This window comes from Martes martes, assembly GCF_963455335.1.
Source record: "Martes martes genome assembly, chromosome: 5".
NCBI lineage: Eukaryota > Metazoa > Chordata > Mammalia > Carnivora > Mustelidae > Martes > Martes martes.
Window position 1 is genome coordinate 126,582,691 of NC_137892.1, and position 21,299 is coordinate 126,603,989.

Consider the following 21,299-nt stretch of genomic DNA (forward strand, 5'->3'; position numbering starts at 1 on the left):
AGATTCACATCCTCAAGGTGGGGGGTTGGGGCTACCCGGTCACAGGCCCGCCTGTGGAGAGTACATTCCTTAGGCGTCCCCTCGGTGCTGCCCAGAGGCCGCGGAGCCCGCAGGAAATCACTCGGGAGAGCGGCGTTAGGTGTCGGTGGCCACCACGCCTCCCACTTCAGGGCTCGCTTCCTACTGAGGGCGGGAGGGGACACTACGGCTCTCCTGCACTGGAGCACAGTTCTGCTCCGCTCCGCCCGAAGAGGCGGCTACGGGAGCACGCAGAACTCGGGCAGTTGCAGCACCGGCAGATTGTTCGCTCTTCCCGGCTCGCTCTTCCGCCTGCGCAGCCCCAGCCCCCGCCCTCCGCCCGGCTCACAGGAACCAGCGCCCTTGCCGCTCCCGCGCTTCTCTTCTGCCACCCGCAGTGGCCTGCCTTTTATAGGCACCGCAGCCAATGAGCGCTCTCCTTTCCTTCTGCCCGCCCGCCCGGCCAATCGCCGCGCCCCTTGTGTAATCTTCGGCTGTTCGGCTGCTCTCGGCTATTTTCGTTGTTGCTGGCTTTTTCAGGGGCTGCTCGCTCGCAGCCAGAGAAGCTGCTTTTTTTTCCGGGTTCGGAGCCGTTCCGGATGCTTTAGGCTGCCGGATGTCTGATCTCCGGATAACTGAGGCGTTTCTGTACATGGATTATCTGGTAGGTGAGGGACAGGGGTGGAGTGTCGTCTCTCGGAACCCGACGTGCCCGATGTCCCTCCGCCTGGAGGAACAGCCTTTTTGCTAGCTTTCTTTGGGATGGGATGCCTTTGGGGTTCTTTCTCCTGCAGCCTGCTCTGGAGCTGTGCTGGGACTCCGAGGGGCGGCCGGCAGGGCGGAGGGGGTGGTGGAGCTGACAGGTAAAGGTGCGGCCCCGGTCACCCCGCTGCGAGGAGAGGGGCGTGCTGGGGGGTGCCGGAGAGATGGGGCCGCGGCGGCGGGGCGTCCTCTGCCCGCGATCAGGTTCTTTGCTTCCCTCTGCGCTCCCCGAAAGGGACTTTCTTTCTGGGGAGGCAGGAGTTTTGTGTTGTCCCTTTAGCAGAACTCCAGGTACTATTAAAGAGCCATAACCAGAATGGCTTACTAAGTGCCCGGCAGCCCTGGTCATTTGGTTGTTATTAGATCTCTAAAGCTATGACCTCGGTCGTGGCGAGGGTTTAAAAGCACATTACCGTAAAGTAGACGGGACTAAACTACATCGCAGCCTGGTGGGGACTGGGTAGGGCAGGCATTGTCCCACTGTACCTCTTGTGGGTGCATGTGGCTTTTACCCTGGATCCCAGCTGTTTTTAGGCCGGGCTTGTGCTGAGAAGTTTAGGTGGGAAGTGTCAGCACAATGCTGGGGCTGAGCAGTATTTTAATAATGCACTCGTGTTTTTGTGGAATTATGCAAGCATCCTGTATTGTTCCAGAAATTCTCTTTCCCCGGAGCTGCATGTGTGTGTTCAAGGGGAACCTCACTGACATTGGCTGTGTTCGATCCTATACAATTACCAGGTTTACCTTGTTAGCTCAGACCGCAGTTACGTAGAGTTGCAGTGGCTGGCTAAAAACATTGACCCTTCTGTGATCTTGTTGGACACACGCAGTCGATTTTCCTGTAGATTGTCCTGGCAGAGATTTGCCATTGCCTTCTAGGAATTAAACTTAATGCTCTTCTAAGAAAGACTGTGTGAAGCTTTCATGATCAAGAAATGCTGGATAAGGACGGGTTTTGTACTGTTTTCTTGTCTTTGGACTTAACTCTAGTTTATGTGAAGGAAATGTTTCCCCTAAAGCTTAATGGCTTGTTTTTGTCTTTTGTGGGGAAGGGTGGTGATTGAAGTTAATGCACGACCTTGTGAATGGAGCAGAGAGAAAAAAATTGAGTTCAAATTCTGTTTTGTTCATTTGTTGATGTCAGTTATCTTTGTGATAAAGGGACATTATCCACCCACACCTGGAGCCAGTTAAAGAGGTTATCTGATTATGCGTGTCCTTTAAAATTCAGAGTGCCCTGTAGGTTAAGAGTTGCCAAGTGTTTTAGATTTTCTAAATCAAGTAACTGATTATTTTGTAGCTTGCCAGGTAAAATACAATACTATGGTTTTGTTTTGTAGTCCACTCAAAGCCAAAGTTTGTTGAGAATAATTCCAAATAGGAAAGGGTGACATTACCTGTACTACTAAAAGCTAATTTTATATACTTAAGTAGTTCCTAAAAAGGAAGTCTAATCATTGTATTTCTTTAGTGGATGAGTTTTAAGTTTACAAATAGCATCACAAAACCAAGGTGTCAAAACCACCAAACCATTTGGGGTTCGGGGATTGAAAATTGGTGATTACTCAGGTTAATTTCTAGGTGGATTATCTAAAGGTGGTGAATAATTTGTTAGTGGGGCTTCAGGGTACCTAAAAAGCAGATTAATTTGTCAGTTTACTAACAGGCTTGTGTTAAAATCAGTGGGCCCCAAATTTGACACAGCCTTTTGGTTTCCCCCGCTATGCCCCGCCACACCCTGTTGCATTGGTACTAAAAAATACCATTTTGTAACTTTAAGCTTAAAAAATCACAACTGCAGTGAAGCTGTTAAGTAAAAACTTAAAGGAAATAAGTCAGTTTGTATGAGTGTGCCAAGCATCCCCTGTGAAAACATTTAAGAAAATCCTTAAACGTGAAGTCCAATTTTTCAGTCCGGTTTCAGTTAAAAGATAACAACTCTTCAGAGTCATGCTTTTGTGTTTACTTCTTATCAACTCAGAAAATGACGTGCCACACATTCCCTTCTTCTTGTCTTTCAAATGGACTCATTTGCTTATGTATAATCTTTATGTGGTGTCTATTAAAACAATTTCTGGAAAATCAGTTCCGTTGACTGCATCTGGTATTTTAAAATCAGTTCTCAAGTTCTTTGACTTCCAGAAAAAAATGCTCCTTTCTTGACAAGATTGGCTCTTCAGGTTTTGCTGGGCTTGTGGACTAGAGCTCCCTGTCCACGCGCTTGACAAGAATACTCGTGTATGCTAGCTTTTCTTTTTTAATCGGTGGTTGACTTTTCTTGTTGCTGCTGTTGGAAGCTGGAAAAGGGAGCTATGTGTATGTATTGTCCATTGTTCTTTGGATGGAATGTCATCACTTAACCTTTTTTACTTGGATATTAGAAAGGAAGAGAAATGGGAGAAAGGTAGGTGCTATTTTAATAGCTTATAATAGTACTGTGGGTATCGAAGCAAGTGATGTAGCTGTCTGATCTTTGAGGTTGTTGTTGATTTTCTTAAAAAGAAATGTTCTCAATTAGAGGTGACCAGTAAAGTAGGGGACAGGGATCATGCCGTAATATTCAAGACGGGGGTTTTTAAATTCAGTTCAAGGATATAGTGGTAATTTGCTAATTCTAAATAAATATCACCCAGTGCCAGTATTTGTTGAATTGAATCACTGAGATGGAGGGGACAGCCCTACTTTTCTCACCAGCTTCTAAACTGAGACAAGATAAAATCTGTTTGGATTAGGTGTTTTGTTCTGGGGAATGCAGAATGTATCCTTTACACTTCGAGATTATCAAGATACTTTGTTTGGCCTGAGTGACAATTTAAATATAAAAACTTCATGTTTTCTGGTTAAGGAAATTGGGTTAGAAGGCCACACACCTTTTCTCCGCCTTCACGTTGGACTTGAAAGGCCATGGTCCTACCTGTCGGGTCTGTGGATAAAGATTTGGTATTGTTCCAACAGGCAGTACTGGCATCTTACTCTCTCTTGACAGGTAGAACTAGCGAGACCACATGCAGAGCTTTTTTTTTTTTTTTTTTTTAAGATTTCATTTATTTATTTGACAGAGAGAGATCACAAGTAGGTGGAGAGGTAGGCAGAGAGAGAGAGGAGGAAGCAGGCTCCCCGCGGAGCAGAGAGCCCAATGCAGGACTCGATCCCAGGACCCCGGGATCATGACCCGAGCTAAAGGCAGAGGCTTTAACCCACTGAGCCACCCAGGTGCCCCAGAGCTTTTGAGTAAGGTAGGAGAAAATCTAGTTGTAATGAAAGAGAAACACATCTACCAGGTTTTCCTGGTGGGTTGGACAAGATCAACTTCTAGATTCAGTTTCAAATTTTCTTTCTGTCCTAGCTCTTGTTGAAGGGTTAGAATTTTACCTTTTTCCTCCTTCTGCCATCAAAACAGTAAAATACATTCTGCTTATGATGATTAAATGAGATCATGGAGGGAAAGAAAGGGATTTATAAACAGCACCCCCCCCCCCATATAGAATGTTATTGTATTGTGATTACATCGCTTATTCTTATGATTTCTTACTGGGAAATGCTGGGCATTTTTTTTTTAATTTTTAAAATTTTTTATAAACATATAATGTATTTTTATCCCCAGAGGTACAGGTCTGTGAATTGCCAGGTTTACACATTTCACAGCACTCACCATATGTCCATATTGGGCTAACTTTTAAACTAGTGCTAGTATATGGAAAGATTTGGAGTAGTAATCAGCAAGTAGGATGTCATAAGACCCTTGATATTTTAATATTATCACATGTTGATATTTTCATCCATTCAGCAAATATTCATGGAACTCCCTGCTTTGTGCATGGCCCTGAAAGTCCTGGGAGAATGAGCTCCCGGCTGAGGTCCCCTTGGCGGTAGCATGGCCAGGCATGTGGCTCTAGGGGAGTCCATGGCAGGACAGGATGCCAAAGGTGCATCAGAGAGAAGGTAGCTTCTGATGTGCTTCCTGGCTTTCTGGTAGGTTTCTTGTTTTACATGTTTTTGTTTTATTGTGAACTAAAATGCAGAGTTAGAGTTGAAAGTGTGGCAACTGAAAATCGTTGATTAGTCTTGGATGCTAATTGTCAACTCATGATCATTGCATTTGTATACTATGTTTAGAATTTAAGGCCAGCGTTTTAGATTTCCCATATTCTTTGAATCATAAAATTAATGCAAGGATAGATCTACCATCTGGACTTGGAATGGCAAAAAAATTTGAAGAACATCTGTACCATTAAGCAGGACCTCCAACTTGAAGGCATTTGCTCTGTTTCTCCAGCTTCTGTTGCTGCAGTCTTAGAAGTCTGGAAGTGGGAGTCCTAAGAAGAGTCCCACAGGAATGATTCACAGTCTCTGGGAGCCTAAGCCATGTGCTTGTTGGCATGCGGGGTGGGGGGGGATTGGTGGTGGTGGAGGGAGTGAAGCATGAGTTCACTTATAGAGCGCTTACTGTGTGCCAGATAACTTCGTAAATGCATTCCCACGTAATGGCATTAAGACAGGGCTCAGAAAGGTGGTGTCCTTTCCCCAAGTTCACACAGCTAAGGAATAGAGCTGGGTTTGTAGACTTCCTTCAGCCTGGTGTTGAAGCTGTTGGGAGACCACTGAAATTTTTATGATGTATTTCATGTAATTACTGTGCGGCTGCTTAAGTAAAGGGTAAAAGGAAAAAAGCCAAACCAAACCAGGGGTCTTGAGGAGGCTGACCAGGGTTCCCTTGTTCTCAGGAACTTGGCTTTGCTAAATGACTGTTAAGGAGAAGGCTGGATATGAACAACTGTGTTGTGTCCTGAACTTCTTGTCCCACAATGTCCTGAGGTGACTGACGGTCACCATCTAATGATTCATCAAGTGACCACAAATGGATTTCTCGGCCACTCTGTTAGCCCCCTGCTGTCACTGCAGGGGCACCCTCTTGCCTGTCACAAGTTCCAGTTCTTTTCTGAAGAGGTCACTGAGACTGAGGACCTAGTTGTCCGTTTGTCTGAGGCCTGCTATGCTCGCTTGCCACGTGCTGCCTGGAAAGTGAGACTGTCCCAGCAGACACGACGCCCCTAGCAGTGTCTTGCTTACGGATTTCAGCTGGGCACACTCCCCTGATACTCACTATAAATAATTCGTCTCTGAGGTAGACTGGAAAGAAGGAAAGACTTTTAGGGAAGTTCTGGTAAGTGCATGGCAGAGAGCAAGGAAACAGCAGTTTCCTCTTGATAACTTCTCACAAATTGAATTATTTATTTTCAGGTCTACAGCCCCCTTTAGTTACGCTGTAGTTCCCCGCCCCCACCCCCTCCCCCCGCCCCCGCATCTGCCCAAATGCTTCCAGTGTTTGGGTGAGTCTAGAAAGCTGAGCTCTTGTTGACCTTCATTTCCAGTGTCTACGGAGTGAGTGAGCACGTTTACTTCCAGCAGGGCTGCCTTCAGGGGCACATGGCTGTGGGGGACTAGGCTTCGAAGGACCCTACACTTGGTTTAATGCTCTGGGCTTGACCATCCTCTGAATCTTTGATGCTTTGCAAAACATTTTCATTTTGCCCTGGGCCTCACAAATTATGTAGCCAGTTCTGACTTCTAGTGCTGACGCAAAGACATGTGGATAGCCCTTGAATGGCCCCAGGGTGATGGCTGTTCTTGGAGTCTGTTCCCTTCATCAGATCAGGGCAGGGTCCCTGACCACCATGATCACCACCACCAGGATCAGAGGGGACTGTGTACCAAGTATGGTGTAAAGTGTCATTCTCCTGTCACCTAACTTCGTCCTCTCATCCGTCCTGTTAACCAGAGACTCCCGACTTACAAAATGCGGCCTTAGAAAAGAGGGAACTTGAGGTTCAGTGAGATGGAGTGTGGGGGCTAGAGGGTTAGCCCAGCTTGGTGGATTCCAAGCCCATGCCTACCTGGGGATAGCTGAGAGGACGTGAGAGGGGCAGCATGAATCACAGACCCAATACTGGGAACTGAGAGGTCTCTTGATTGCTGTCCTGTGGTCTTGGGAGAAGCCCTGGCAGGAGTGTAGGGACAGTCCAGTTCCTGCCGGGGGCAGTGGCGTGGCTTTGTGCCTTCTGGTGAGCTGCTGACTCAGGAATTTTGCTTTCATTTGTATAACTACTTTTCTCCATTCTTTTTTGCATTAACATTGGTGCTCTGCTTTTTGGCTCACAGCCAAACACACCTACATGGTTTTCGGAGGACCCATTTGAAAAGTTGGATTTGCCAGCCAGTCTCATTTATCAGTTTCCTTTGTACCTGGATTTGCTGGGCACTGGTCCGACCTCTGGACTGCTTCTCGGGGTTGAGGAATTATCTCACGGAATTGTGTCCCTGTCTCCTCGAGAGGGATTCTTGGGTGTTTTTCCAGCAGGGTAGCTGCTTCCCTGGCCTTACTCATGGAGAAGTGGATGACCACCTAGAGTCCTCCCAGGGCCACTGATTGAGGCACCGAAGGACTGTACCGGTTCCTAATCACGGAGTCAGGAGCTACAACAAAATATAGCTCTTTCAAAGTTTTATTTTTAATATTCAGAAAAGTACAGAAAATAATAAAACCTACTTCTGTGTACCTGCCAACTCTCTGATGAACAGTTGTTAACATCTTACCATTTTAGCTCAAAACTGCTTTAAAAAAAAAACAAAACCTTTAAGGCTAGAGCTAAAGCCTGCTGCTCCCCTTTCTCTGTACTGAAGTTAGTGGGTGTCATTCTCATGCATTGTTTTTGCATTTTTACATTTGCATGTTAGTATAAAGAATATACTAATAATAGATTAAAGATAATTTTACAGAAATTGTAACCTGCAACCCTTCTTGAAAATTTTCTGTTTTTGAGATCAATAAATGTTACTCATATATATCCATAGATACTTGTTTTTGGTTTTTGGTTTGGATAATACCATTTATGCTTTTATATGTAGATCTTATTTGTATTTTGTGAGCAGCTCAGAAGAGCATAGGTATTGGTTTGAGGCATGCTTAGTAGATGTTTACTTGTTAGTACTACACAGTGAGTCCTATAAATGAAATTTCATTTGCATTTCAGTATTATGCTTCCTGTCTTACAGTTCATAACAATCATTTTGTAATCCTATTAACATCTCCACATATATACACCTATTCTTGCCTGTGAAAGGCCAGATTATTTTGGTAAAAATTATTAAAAATTAAATTTTTATTAAATTTTAAATTACTTTAAATTATTAAAGTAAAAGGAATTTTGGAAAGCACAATGGGGGAAATTGTAATCCAGTACCCCAGAAAGAACCAGTTAACATTTTCATTGTAATGAAGATAGTATCATAACCTGCTTTTTTACTTGTATGAATACTTAAAATTGAAGTTTCTCTTCATTAGTTTCCTGCATTATATACTGACAAACCATAATTTTTTTTAACTAATTACCTTTCCATTGAATATTTTCTATTCCAATTTTGGCTGTTATAAATAACACTGAAATGAATATTCTGTATAAATTCTGGATATTTTATGCTAGTGTATTATAAGAAGTGGTAATTCTTTTTTTTTTTTTTTTTAAGATTTTATTTATTTATTTGACAGAGAGAGACCCAGCAAGAGAGGGAACACAAGCAGGGGGAGTGGGAGAGGGAGAAGCAGGCTCCCCGTGGAGTAGAGAGCAGGATGCAGGGCTTGATCCCAGGACCCTGGGATCATGACCTGAGCAGAAGGCAGAGGCTTTAACCACTGAGCCACCCAGGCGCCCCAGGCGCCCCAAGAGTGGTAGTTCTCTGATACTTAAATGAGTCTTATTACGAAAAGCAATTCCAGTGCCAAGTAACTTTAAAAATTGGGTCAAAGTAAAACAAGTTTCTGTATTGTACAGCCTTTAATATGCAGATTACATGGTGAATCTCTAAAAGAGGGATTATTGCATACAGTGTTTCTAATCATTTGGGGTGTTTCTGCTTTATGATCAAATTCTAGAAGTAGAGTTGTAGGGTCCAAAGGTACCTGCATTTTAAAGCTTTTGATATTAAATAAATTAATATCATAGAATCAGCCAGTGTTTAAGTCAAAGTTACATAATAAAGTTTGTGCTGCTGATAATTAACCCTTGAGAATTTGTTCTCTGATTCTTCAGGAAGTGCTTAATATGGGATTCTGCTGTTCCTTTAGCCTTTTCGCCAACCCTGAGTGGTGTCGGAGTATTTATTCCTATCTTGTTGTTGAGGAAACTGAGGGTTAGGCAGAGCGGAGTCCTCACAACTGCCTTGGTTGTCATAAGGGTTGGTGACATGTCCCTGATCTTAATCTGTACCTACTATTGCAACAGAGAAGAAAAAGAACTTTGACGTTCTGTATTTGATTCCTGGGTATTCCAGCTATTACCTGTGTGATCTAAGGTGCTGTCCAAATATCCGTCCATAGCAAAATGGAAAAATCAGGAAGAGTGTTGCAAAGTAATCATACATTTAGAGACTTCAGCTTAAAATATTGCTCCAACTTTGTGTAGATGTTAGAATATATGGTCTACTCTTGAAATGATAGTGAATGATAGTGTCTCTCTCAGAATGTTTTCACCTAGCAGAATGAAAACGTGACATACCTGTATTAGTCCTCAAGTTTGTTTGGATGAAGGTGTATATATATTTAGAATGTACTTATTTCTAAAATGCCAAATCCTGGGAACCTGGTCTAAGACAAATCACCCTGAATCACAATTTTCTCATGTGCTAAATTGAAACAGCATCAGAGGTTGCCTCTGTGATGATTAGCACTGATAAAAACATAATAAACTGTACTTAAAAAATCACATTAGATTTTTCTGTACTGATTGGTATGAGTCTATATGACTCAATATAATGGTATCAATAGAAGTGTAGACAAAGTGAGTCTCTCTATGTCCTTGATTTCCCCTGTCTCCTGCCCTGTGTCAGTGACACCTTAGGGATTTTTTTCCTCTTCAAATCTGGCAGTGTACAATCTTTGTGGAGTTAACTAAACATCATGTAGGAACACATCCTTTCATGTACCTTTTAAGAGCTGGACATTAAAGTTGTCCTTGACCTTGGATAGGACATGCTTTTTGGTCTGTTCTACAAAAAGAAAAGTCCCAAAAAGAATGTTAAAGTTGATTTTTTTTAAAACTATAATTTTTTATTCCCTCTTTCTTTCTGTTCTGATTCAGAGATTTTTTTGAACTCAACCATGACTAGTAAATAATATTTACAAAACTTAAGGGCTCTTTTGAGGGTTGAATGAGATTATATTGTATTACATTAAACATAAGGTTCCATAAAGCTAATGTGCACCTGTCTTTTTTTGATTTTTCGTTCACTCAATTTTAATTGTGCAGTTGAAGATGTACTTCAAGTCTTAGAGGTACAGCTAAGTTTATATGTACCTATATCGTGTTATCACCCCCAAAATGGAGATGTAAAACCTTTTCAACACTCCAGAAGGCTCTCTGTCCCTTCCCGGGTAGTACTGAACTAGATTAGGTTCGTCTGATTTCAAATGTCCCATAAATGGAATCACAGATATGCTTAGGATTTCTTTCACTCAGCATGCTTGTGTAATTCATCCACATTGTATGAATCAGTAATTTGTTCTTTTTTGTTGCGGTGTAATTATGAATATATCATTACTAGTCCATCCATTCTGTTGTTGGGAATTTAGACTGTTTTCACTTTGAGGATATTTGGAATCTGCTACAAACTTTCTAGTGCATATTTTTGGTGGAGATATTAACTTCCATTGGGTAGAATGGAATTTCAGGCTCATTGGGTACATGTATGTTCAGGTTTACTAAATACTGGCAAACATTTTTCCGAAGCAGCTGTATCAACCAATTGGACTTCTCCCAGTGTAAGAGTTACACTTATTTCATATCTTCACCAATACCACTTGTATTGTCAGTCCTTCTCACTACCCATTCTGATGGGTGTGTACTCCGAAGAAATTGAAAGTTGCCCAAAGCTACTCTATATGTTCAGGCATGAGAATAATATAATACAAGAGGATTATAAGACAGATTCCTAATCTTGAGAACTTACTGGCATATTCTGAAATTCCTGTGCTATTCAGCTGTGTGGTTTACTCAGATTCGGACTTGTCACAGTGATACCATGGGAGTTAATTGACCTGATTTTTGTTCCTGTCTTTGCCACCAACCAGGTGTGGAGGTTTGGGCAAGCCCGTCAGTCTCATTAACTTGTTTCTTCATCTGTAAAAAGATGGGATTAATTAGGTAATCTCAAGTGTTCATTTCATTTCAAAAATTTTTAGTCCTTTTTGTGTACTTTCCAGAAGTGCTAGCTGTCTTGCATTCTTCCAGTTTTATTTCTTAAGTGATCCAGTTGCCTTGATACAATTTATCAGTCATTCACTGAAACAACTCTAATTTTTATGATCCTTTTAGGTTCTGATGTGGTCCTGGCTCTAGGGAGATACAACTGAGTGAGCCATTGGCCTATTGTCAGGGAACTTACACTCTGAGAGATGAAAAATAGGCAGTTACATTTTGGAAGGGCACATTCCATTTAGAGGGAAATAAAGGATACTGAGGGAGTGTTTGAGAGGAAACTTAACTTAGACTTGAGGGCCCAAGAGAGCTTCCAAGAGGATTCCTTTTTAATCTGTAGTGTTGCACTTGAGTTGGCCCAGTGACAGGCAGAGCCAGGCAGAAGGAACAGCTTGTGCAGAGACTCGGGGGTAAGTGACGCCACACTTCAAGGACCTCCTAGGACTCGGTGTGCCTGGAGCAGAGTCAAGAGCAGTGGATGTGCTTGGAGCTGCACAGCCCAGCGAGGGTCACGTCATGGGAACCTCTGAAGTTTGCCTGGACTGCCCTGGGCTGATCCGGCTGCACTGTGAGGGATGGGGAAGGGAGGCCAGATGGGAGCAAGAAGACAGGAAGTGATTTTCCTGGTTCCGGAATGGAGTGATGGTATTCACCACCAGTCAGGAGCAGAACCAATCTGCAGAAGTAGATGCTTTAAAGAATGGCTGCAATTCCGCAATTGGATGTAGGAGGCGAGAACAACGATTTTAGGGAATCCTTAGATTTTTGGCTTGAGCATTATTCTGGTTCTCTGTCATATTAACAGATCACCTCCAAAGAGTGGCTGTGCACAAGAACTCATTGACTCATGAATCTGGAGGTAAATTAGGGCCAGCTAGGCTGGTCTCGCTCAGGATCCCTCAGGAAGCTACAGTCAAATGGTGACTGGGTTCATCTCAGGTCTTCTTCATACACTTGTCTTGTATTTGGGGTTGGGAACAGCCAAATAGCTGGGGGTTGAAGAGTGTGGACTGCTGGGGGCATCTCTCTGCATGGTTGTCTCCATGCTGCATCGGAGGGATTGTACTTCTCACGTCCAGGAGGAAGTCTCACTGTGAACGTGCCAAAGGAAACTGGCGGAAGCTGCCAGTCTTTTCTGACTGAGCCTCAGCAGCCTCGAGGCACCACGTGGGCTGTATCTTGTTAATCAGGGCTGTCCGGAGGGTGAGCTCAGGGTCCAGGGCAGGAGATGGACACCACCTCTTGGTGGGAGGAAGTCGAAGAATTTGTGGGCATCTTTTAAAACCACCGTAAGTTTTGGGGTGGCTAGTGGGGTCATGTACTGGGGTAGATCCTTGAAAGAACGGCATGATAGAGAAAAATGAGGAATTTATTCATCTTGGTGTTGCTGAGTTTTTGCTGCTTGTGCAAAATCCGAGTTGAGGTTTCATGTAGGTTGGTGGGAGCTCAGAGAGGACTCCTGGAGAAGTAAATCACAGTAGGTGCCTTTGTTGTTCCTTGTTATAGGCTATTATATGATCTTGTGGGAGCCACAGTGTTAAGTGTTTCTCATGTATTCTTCATTACTGTTATCTTTGAGATTAGAAAACTGTGGTTTTCTATGGAGTGTCCTGGCTATGGTGTGGGGGAGTTAGAACTTGAACTCTGGTCAGGCTAATGTCTGCACTCCCAGTCTTCACCACTTAGATGATACCTGAAGCCATGAATGAGCCTGTTCTCTGGGAGGGTCATGCAGAGTAGGAAGAGAAGAATCCCCAGGAAGCCCAGCACCTCGGTTCATGCAGGCATATAGTGGGCAAGCAGTTTTTGTGGGGTTGGAAAAAAGGAAAAGAGCCAGAAACGGAGGCTGAGAGAGAAGTGAAAGATTGGGAAGAAAACCCCAGGGAGTGTGGAGTCAAGCAGGCTGAGAAGGGAGATCTTTCCAGAACGAGGACGTGGCCAGTTGTATTAAATGTTGCCCAGAGATCATGAAAATAAGGACGGAAAAGTGGCCACTGGATTTGAGTCTGCGTTGACCTGGGTGGGCCAGGGTGCGCTCAGGCCTGGTGGGAGGTGAGGTGTTGATGCTGCTGCAGTGATGTCTGTCAGGGAATTGCTCCATGAAGGGGAAGAGGAAGGAGCCAGAGCTGGAGGGGCCGGGGACGGTGAGGGGCACCTTTCCTCTTTACATGGGGCCAAACTTAAGATGGATAAATGCTGATGAAGTAGACTAGGAGGTCCCTTGGCTGATGGTGACTGAAATGTGGTGGCGCGTGGGCTTGGCTGAGTGGGCTTGAAGCTGAAGAGCGAGGGCGAGTAATGACCGGGGAACTGGAAGCGTCGGTTGCTGTGCGGTGTTAAGTTCAGAAGCCATGACTGAACAATGGCCTGAATCTGGTGGGGTTGTGAATTTTTTTTTTCTTCCAGACATTTAGGACAATGGCAGGACCATGGTTGAAGCAACAGACTGTGAGCTGACTTATTGGAAGGGCAAACAAGGTAAAGGATGCACAAGGGACTGGTGGTCTTGATGAGGCTGAGTGATAGGCGTCCTCGGGAGTGTTAGGAAAACTGGAGGGAAGGAGAGTTCAATGTGGTTAGACCGAAGGGTATTTGAATTTAAGATTGCAGAGGTAGAGCTGTTCTCTGAGGGGAAGCTCTAGTGTGGCCTCGGTTGGCAATGGAAAAGATGGGAGGTTAGGAGAAGAAGAAATACAGCCAAGGCATTGGATGGAGCATGCTCATGGATGGCAAAGTTGCTAGGACCCTGGCAGGACTCCAAGCGAGAGGCTGAGCCAGGTTCAGATATCCTCAGTGAACGAGGTGACGGTCAGTCAATGTCCTTGAGAGGGAGACGTTGAGAGCGCTGGGTATTAGAACTCCTTGTCCTTTGTCTCCCCCCCCCCCCTTAAGATTTATCATAGAGAAAAGGAACATGAGTGTTTTGGCGGGGGGGCAGAGGGGCGGAGGGAGAGGGAAAGAAGCAGACCCCCTGCTGAGTGTGGAGCCTGATACTGGGCTAGATCTCCAGACCCTGAGATCATGACCTGAGCCAAAACCAAGAGTCAGATGCTTGAGCTACCCAGGTGCCCCTCCTTTTTCTGAGTCTTGAAAGGAGTAGGAGTGGTCTGGAGAGCCTCAAAGATCTCAAGGGAATTGAGGTTGGCCACGCGTGGATGGGGTACTTCACAAAGTGCTTCTGAGTGTGGAGGGGTTTCATGGTTCACCTACCCTCCACCTGCTGGGGTAAGCTGCCCTGCTTCACCTTCACTGTGTCTGGCAAGTGTTTGTGTTTGGCAAGTGACTGCTCAGTGCTTTATTCCTCTGCGAAGTGGGGGAGAATTACTCTTAATCCCCCCTTGGGTTTGGTGAGGAGTCACTGAAATAATACATGTACTCCAGAACAGTGCCAGATCCCCTCTCTGATGCTTCTTCTTGCTCATCGTCAGAGCAGAAAATACCTGCCAGTATCAACAATGAAGGTATTTAAGTTGAGGTGTAACTGAGGTGTACAACACGATGATTCGATGTTTGTATGGATTGCAGAATGAACACCACAATGAATTAATATCCTTTACCATTCATAGTTACAATTTTTTTTCCTTGTAACTTCGTAGATCTACCATCAGATATGCAATACAGTATCTTTCACTAAAGTCACCATGCTGTACATTCATCCCTAGGACTTTTTAATTTTGTAACTAAAAGTTCGTAATTTTTGACTCATTTCACCCATTTTTGCCACCCTCCAAACTCTGCCTCAGGCAACTACCATTCTGTTCTTTCTGTGAGCTCATTTGTGCCTCGAGGCCCTGTCATAGTTGTTTTTCTCTGGCTTGCTTCACTTAGCAGAATGCCCTCAAGGTTGGCAGGCACTTTCTAAGGGCCCTGTGAAGTACATAACTAGTATCAGCTCCATTTTTCAGATGTAAAAACTGAGATTTTTAAAAGTTAATCAACTTGTCTGGGGGCATACATCCTGCCAGAGGGCTCTCTGGAAAGGCTGGGGAGGGGGACTCGTGTGAGGTGGGCTTGTTGGAGAGGAAGCACGGAGCAGTGTGAGGTCAGGGTAACTGTAAAGTGAAAGATGGAGTCAGGTGGGTGCTTTCCCCAAAAGAATTTGATCTAGCAGTTCTTTGGTTAGGTGTTTGGGAGAAGGTTAAGTCCAAGCTGGTAGTGCTATGGGGCGGGGCGGGTCCTAGTTCAGATAAATAAACCCACAGCTCAGATCTTCACACCTTCTGCCTATACTTTTCTGCTAAGAGGAGTTGAGCTTCCAAGGGTGTCTTGGTCCCTAAAGAGGGAGGAGACTGGACTCTTGGGGGACTTGGTTGCTCTGGCACAAGTCATGGAGGGGCTCCCAGGGTCGGGGGCCCGGCTGGCACCGGACTCCCAGGGCAGGGAACTGGTGGTTTGAAGTGCTGAGTCCAGAAACTGTTGAAGCTGGCGAAAGCTGGTCTTAGGCAGCTTGTGGGGCCAGTTTTTCTGAAGGCAAAACTGCTTGGGGCCATTCTGCTAGGGCAGCCTGGGAGGTAGTCTGGCGCGCTGTGTTCTGGAACTATTGCGTGGTAATCTGGATGTGTTCATAAAGCCTAAATGGCCTGCATGATCCTGTCCCACCCCGCCCCGCCCCCCGACTTCTACCTATTTAAAATGATCAGAGCTAGGACTTGGTAAGTCCCCCCTTTCCCTCCTAGTCTCATTTAAGTCGTCTTCTCCCAGTCTTTGACTACCAAAACTGAATTGAGGCTCCTTCCAGGACTGTCCTTGGCGCTGCCTTAGACAGTAGGCATACACTGAACGCTGCAGGGGTGCCTGGCCTAGGGGATCAGTGTGGCAGAAATCCAGCTCCTGCTTGGCTGGCTCAGGTATCCATTGTGCTTTGGCTCAGAGGTGCTAATGGCCTGCCCCGCCCCACCTCAGGCCTTAGTTCCTGGATCTTTTACCGGACCAAGCATGGTATGTCACCATGTCAGGGCTGGGCTGTGGGTCTCATTGTTGCCAGAGCCTGGCACAGGAACATGGGACGACTGCACAGAGAATGCCAAGAGGCTGCACAGAGAATGGTAAAGGACCTAGACCTTGGGGTCCACATTGCCTGCTTTTGCATTCTCTGGTTTTACCTGCTGTGCCCCACGTTCCTTGTATGCAAAATGGTCATGATAATAGTACCTTCATCAGAGTTAAAATGCAGAAAGCATTTAAAGGAGTCTAGTATCCTAAGCACTTTTAAAGTGCTATTATTGAACTACTCTCCTGTGGTTATTGGACTGGGACTTTCATTTTTTGTGTTTTTATTTTTTGTATGATTCTTTTTTTTTTTTTTAATTTTATTTATTTTTTACAGACAGAGATCACAAGGAGGCAGAGAGAGAGGAAGGGAAGCAGGCTCCCTGCCAAGCAGAGAGCCCGATGTGGGGCTCGATCCCAGGACCCTGAGACCATGACCTGAGCCGAAGGCAGAGGCCTTAACCCACTGAGCCACCCAGGCGCCCCTGATTCTTTTTTTTTTTTATTAAAGATTTTATTTATTTGACAGCGCAAGCAGGGGAGTGGGAGAGGGAGAAGCAGACTCCCTGCTGATCAGGGAGCCCAAGGATCGTGATCCAACGCTTAACTGACTGAGCCACCCAGGCGCCCCTGGACTGGGGCTTTCTGTATGAAATAAGGGCTTAGGGTACACTGGTCACTGAAAAAATTCTAGCCCAATTCCATTCATTTTCCCAGAGCCAGCTTTTCAAAAATCTTCCTACCTCCATCTGATAAACGCAGTGCAGAGTAATTGGTTTAAAGATACTGCAGCTGCTGAGTTAGTGCTCCAAGTGGCCGCTATTTCTGATTTCTGGGGGTGAAAGGTCCTGGCATGGCCCACGGTGGCCTGCACCTGTCCGTAGGCCAGCTCTGCTTGGAGAGCTGCAACCTGAGTTACTTGGCCAAATGAGACTACTTCCTTTAAACTCAGCAGGCCCCTTTTCTGAGGTCGTTCCCCAGACTTACTGTTCCAACAAAAGTTGTTTCTTCTTTTGAGATCTTGTCCCCCTAGTATGTGCTTGGTTGGCCAGCTCTTTTAGCCTCCTTCCTTAGAGATGTTTCCAGAGAGGCCGCAAGTTGGAGAAGAGGAAGTACTGGGCTCATTTATTGGATACTGTTGCAGGTTTTTGTCATTTGTAATTTTTCTTGACTGCAGCTAGTTCTTGGTTAAAGTCCCTGTGCTAGGTATAGGAAGCCTCTTGGAACTGTTGAATTTCTGTTCTGTTTTGTATAGGTATTGTACATCCTACAGTTCACCGATAAAATTTCTTAGTGTAACCTAAATCTCCCCGTGATTTGTTGGGTTTTCAGGTTGCATTTTTAAAAGACTGGGTCCTTTAGATAGGATTATTTGATCCTTCCTGGGTTTCCTTTGCATTGCCTGACTTTTTCAGGACTCCTACAGCCCTGACCTTGGGCTGTGGGCAGGATTACTTCTTGAGCCTGAAGTGGAACTGTTCTCTATTTCTGTAGACTCAGACTGCCGTTTTTCTGTGTCCTGAGTGTGTAGGCAATAGTGTCCTGTGTGAGTGATGCTTTAGTGTTCCCAAATATATCTTGATTTGAGAACATCTAACTGCATTGGTTATCCTTGGAAATACCCATAGGTGAATATTTCATTATTCAAGAATATTTTCAATGAAATAGTAGTTCATATTAATTAATTAAATTAATTAAATTGCATTAATTAAATATTAATATTTCATTGAAATCATCAATATTTCATTATTCAATATTTCAATATTCCATTCCTTGTCTTCTCAGTGCTCATAGTTTTATCGGAATTACATGAGCTTAATAGTCTTTTAAATAGTTGCAGAAAACAGACTGAGTAACGTTTTTCTCTTTTGATTCCATGACAAGAATAGATCTTCAGTTGCTAATTTTAAAACTCTTGAAATCAGATTCTTTGTTACATAGGAGAACACAAGTATAATGAAGCGAGTTGCTTAAAAAGTCAAAATTATAGAGAGCTGTGTAGGAAGTGATGCATATTTTAATTCTTCATACAGAAGTCTTGAAAACCAACATAAAAATGTATGATTAGGAAGAAATGATGGAGATGAATCTAACAAGCTCATAGATGGCTGGATTCACTCCTCTTTTTTAAAGCAGTTCTCTTCCATTTCCCGAATCCAGAGTGCTGAGTTCATGTCGGAGGCAAAGATAATTTAGCCCAATTGCTTTATATTATTGTGGTGAGTGATATTAAAACAACAGCAACCAATGAATATTCTAAGAGTGGGTATGGGTAGCCTTTACCTGGGTGTTCAAAATTAACGACTTGCATAAAACAATGTTGTTGTTTTTTTTTTTTTTTAAAGATTTTATTTCTTTATTTGACGGAGGGAGAGATCACAAGTAGGCAGAGAGGCAGGCAGAGAGAGAGGGGGAAGCAGGCTCCCTCTTGAGCAGAGAGCCGGATGCGGGACTCGATCCCAGGACCCTGGGATCGTGATCTGAGCCGAAGGCAGAGGCTTTAACCCCCTGAGCCACCCAGGTGCCCCATAAAACAATGTTTTAATCCGTGTTTATTTGCTTGAAATGGAACACTGGCTTCACATCCTGGATTTTAATTCAGATGTACAACCCTGTGCTCAAATAACAAGAAAAGGGATCTGTTAGTTTTTAAAATATTCCATGAAGGATAAATGTCAAATTAGTTTGGGAGAAGAAAAGCCCTATACATTTTTCTTCCCCGCCTCTCGCTTCTTATCTAACTTCTTATCTAACGTTCCTTACTCCAATACTTATTGAGAGCTTAATGTTTGGTAGGCCCTTGGGCACCATAGATAAGACAAGGGTAACCTTGTATCTACTGAACTATCACCTGAAACAATGACTATAATACAGTTCTTTGCTTGGAGAAAACTCCAGTTGGTGGGCTAGAACAGGTAGACAAACTTTTTTTGTAAAGGGCCAGCTAGTAAAAATTTTAGGTTTTGTAGGCTATACAGTCTGTCTCTTAACTACACAGCTCTGTCATTGTGGCACTAAAGCAGCCCGACACAATACATAAATAGATGGATGTGGCTGTGGTCCAGTGAAATGCGGTTTACGAAATCAGGCAGCGGGCCACATTTGGGCCATGGATGATCGTTTGCCTACCATTGGCTGTGAACAGGAGATGACAGCAGGGGCTGCTTCCAACCTGTTAAGGACATTTTAGAAGGGGTTCATGGATTGAGCGACAAGTCAAAGTCGATGGCAAGATTTCTTTCAGTTTTTCCCCTGCTTATCAGTTGGCCCTAATGTGAGACCATCTCTCCACTTACCATGAGTTATTTAAAAATCACTGTGGTGTAGGGGCAGATTTCAAATGTTTCTTTTCATTTAAACAGTGGAATTCTTTCCAACCCATCTTATGCAGAACTCAGATATCTATAAACAAATTCTATTTTAGTATAGATGATTTTTACAAACTTACAGTTCCTCTTTTGTTGTGATGTGTTCTAGATCAGTGAGGACAATGCAGCTGTTTTGATAAACACAAAACTGAATTTAGAGGATTTTTTTTTTTTTTTAAAGATTTTTATTTATTTATTTATTTGACAGACAGAGATCACAAGTAGGCAGAGACTCAGGCAGAGAGAGGAGGAAGCAGGCTCCCTGTGGAGCAGAGAGCCCCATGTGGGGCTCGATCCCAGGACCCTGGGACCATGACCTGAACTGAAAGCAGAGACGTTAACCCACTGAGCCACCCAGGTGCCCCTAGATTTAGAGGATTTTTAACTTTAACCATTTAGATGAATGAGAACTGAGGGATTATCTTCCAGGTTCATTGGGTTCTGTTTCTTTTTTGTGACATTAAGGGAAAAATAAGATCATAATGGAATCACAGTTGCAAAGTTTGCAGATTTTAAAGTAGCTTCATCTTAAATCATCCACCAGAAGGTAGAATACAGGTTTTTATTCTGAGGCTTGACCCTCCCCCGACAAAAAACTCCTTACTCCGGCAGCACACGGGGGTGGAGGGTGCATGGGCGGTCTCCGGTGTGTTAGAAGTTCATGTACAGTGCTTTGGAGTATGCTTTTCTTCATTTCAGTCTCTAATAAAAATTCAGTTCTCTTTATAAAAAACGTTTCTTAAATATCCAGCTGTCTCTTTGGAACCCTGCCTGGGATTTCGTTAGAAAACCACTAGTTGAGAATCAGACCTAGGTGGAAATCGAAGTTCTGTCCCTTTGCTGCCATGTGCTGGTTACGCCTTCTCAGCGTTTCATCTGACAGGCCAAGAAATGCCCCTGTGGCTCTAGTTGTGAGGACAGAGATGACCTTGTAAAACATCCAGCACATAGTAGTCTCTTAATTTTAAGGAAGTCTCACTTTAAGATAATCAGGGTCATGGTTTTAAATTGTGTATGGCTCCATACAGTTTCAGTGATAGGGTTTCATTTGCCTTTATTAACCATCTTTTTTTTTTCTTTATTAATCATCTTGAAGGAACCCTTGATTAAGAGCTCTGCCCTCAGAAATGATAACGACTCACCTGAAGGGAGTGGCTTGCAAGGGGCTGTAGGCCACCCTATTTGTGGGTTGTGATTCCGTTGTCTGGCCGGAGAGTGAAGAACGGGGTTTGGGGGAGATCAACCCTCCCAGAGGCAGAGGATAGGAGTTTAAGAGGCTTGCTTATTCACACAATCAGAAACAAGGACAAGGAGTATGCAGACCTCACTTAAAAGGATTTTTTTTTTTTTTTTTTGGTCCACTGCCCTGTATCTGCCTGTCTCTTATTAATTAGCAGTAGAAGCCGTGCAGTAAGAAGGGCCAGCATGCGCACCTTGGGGAGAAGGTGGGCGGCAAGGATGTGAACTGCAAGGAGAGAGGGCTTGTGCTACCCGGCAGTCAGACTTTAGGGACGGGGATAAAACCTACAAGACAAAAAGTAGTGTCCCTTGGGGAAAAAAGGGAACTATGTGGAGTTCCTGGGGACCAAAAGTAGGTAGATTCTAGCCACCTGAGCTAGGCACAGGCAACCCTGGGACTTCACAGAAACTCCCAAGTAGTTCCCCCCAGCACCTTGATATTGGGGTCATTTGTCTTCAGCAAATGTTGGAAAGCAGTATGTCTGTTCATAGACGTCATGAATTGGGTGGGTATCTGGTTTTGAAGAGTGGCCCAAAGAAACTGGTCTTGAAGCCAGATTCCAGAGGAAACCTGGACGGGATCCTCTGGGGCCAGGAGGTTATCCTAGGGAGTTGAGTTTCATTTAAGATTGTGCTTAAACTAATAATGGTTTTAAGTAGGAAGCAATGGGAC

At 44.1% G+C, this 21,299-nt stretch overlaps 1 protein-coding gene across 2 annotated transcripts in view; it reads left to right on the forward strand.

Annotated features, from left to right (window-relative positions):
• The first annotated feature begins 522 nt into the window (after positions 1-522).
• Positions 523-21,299, forward strand: part of ARL15 (ARF like GTPase 15) — a 399,856-nt gene continuing 379,079 nt past the window's right edge. For both annotated transcript variants that reach the window (XM_080804763.1, XM_080804764.1), the window contains exon 1: positions 523-682. In XM_080804763.1, the coding sequence (XP_080660889.1) occupies positions 635-682 (48 nt within the window). In that variant the 5' untranslated portion in view covers positions 523-634. The remainder of the gene's footprint in view (positions 683-21,299) is intronic.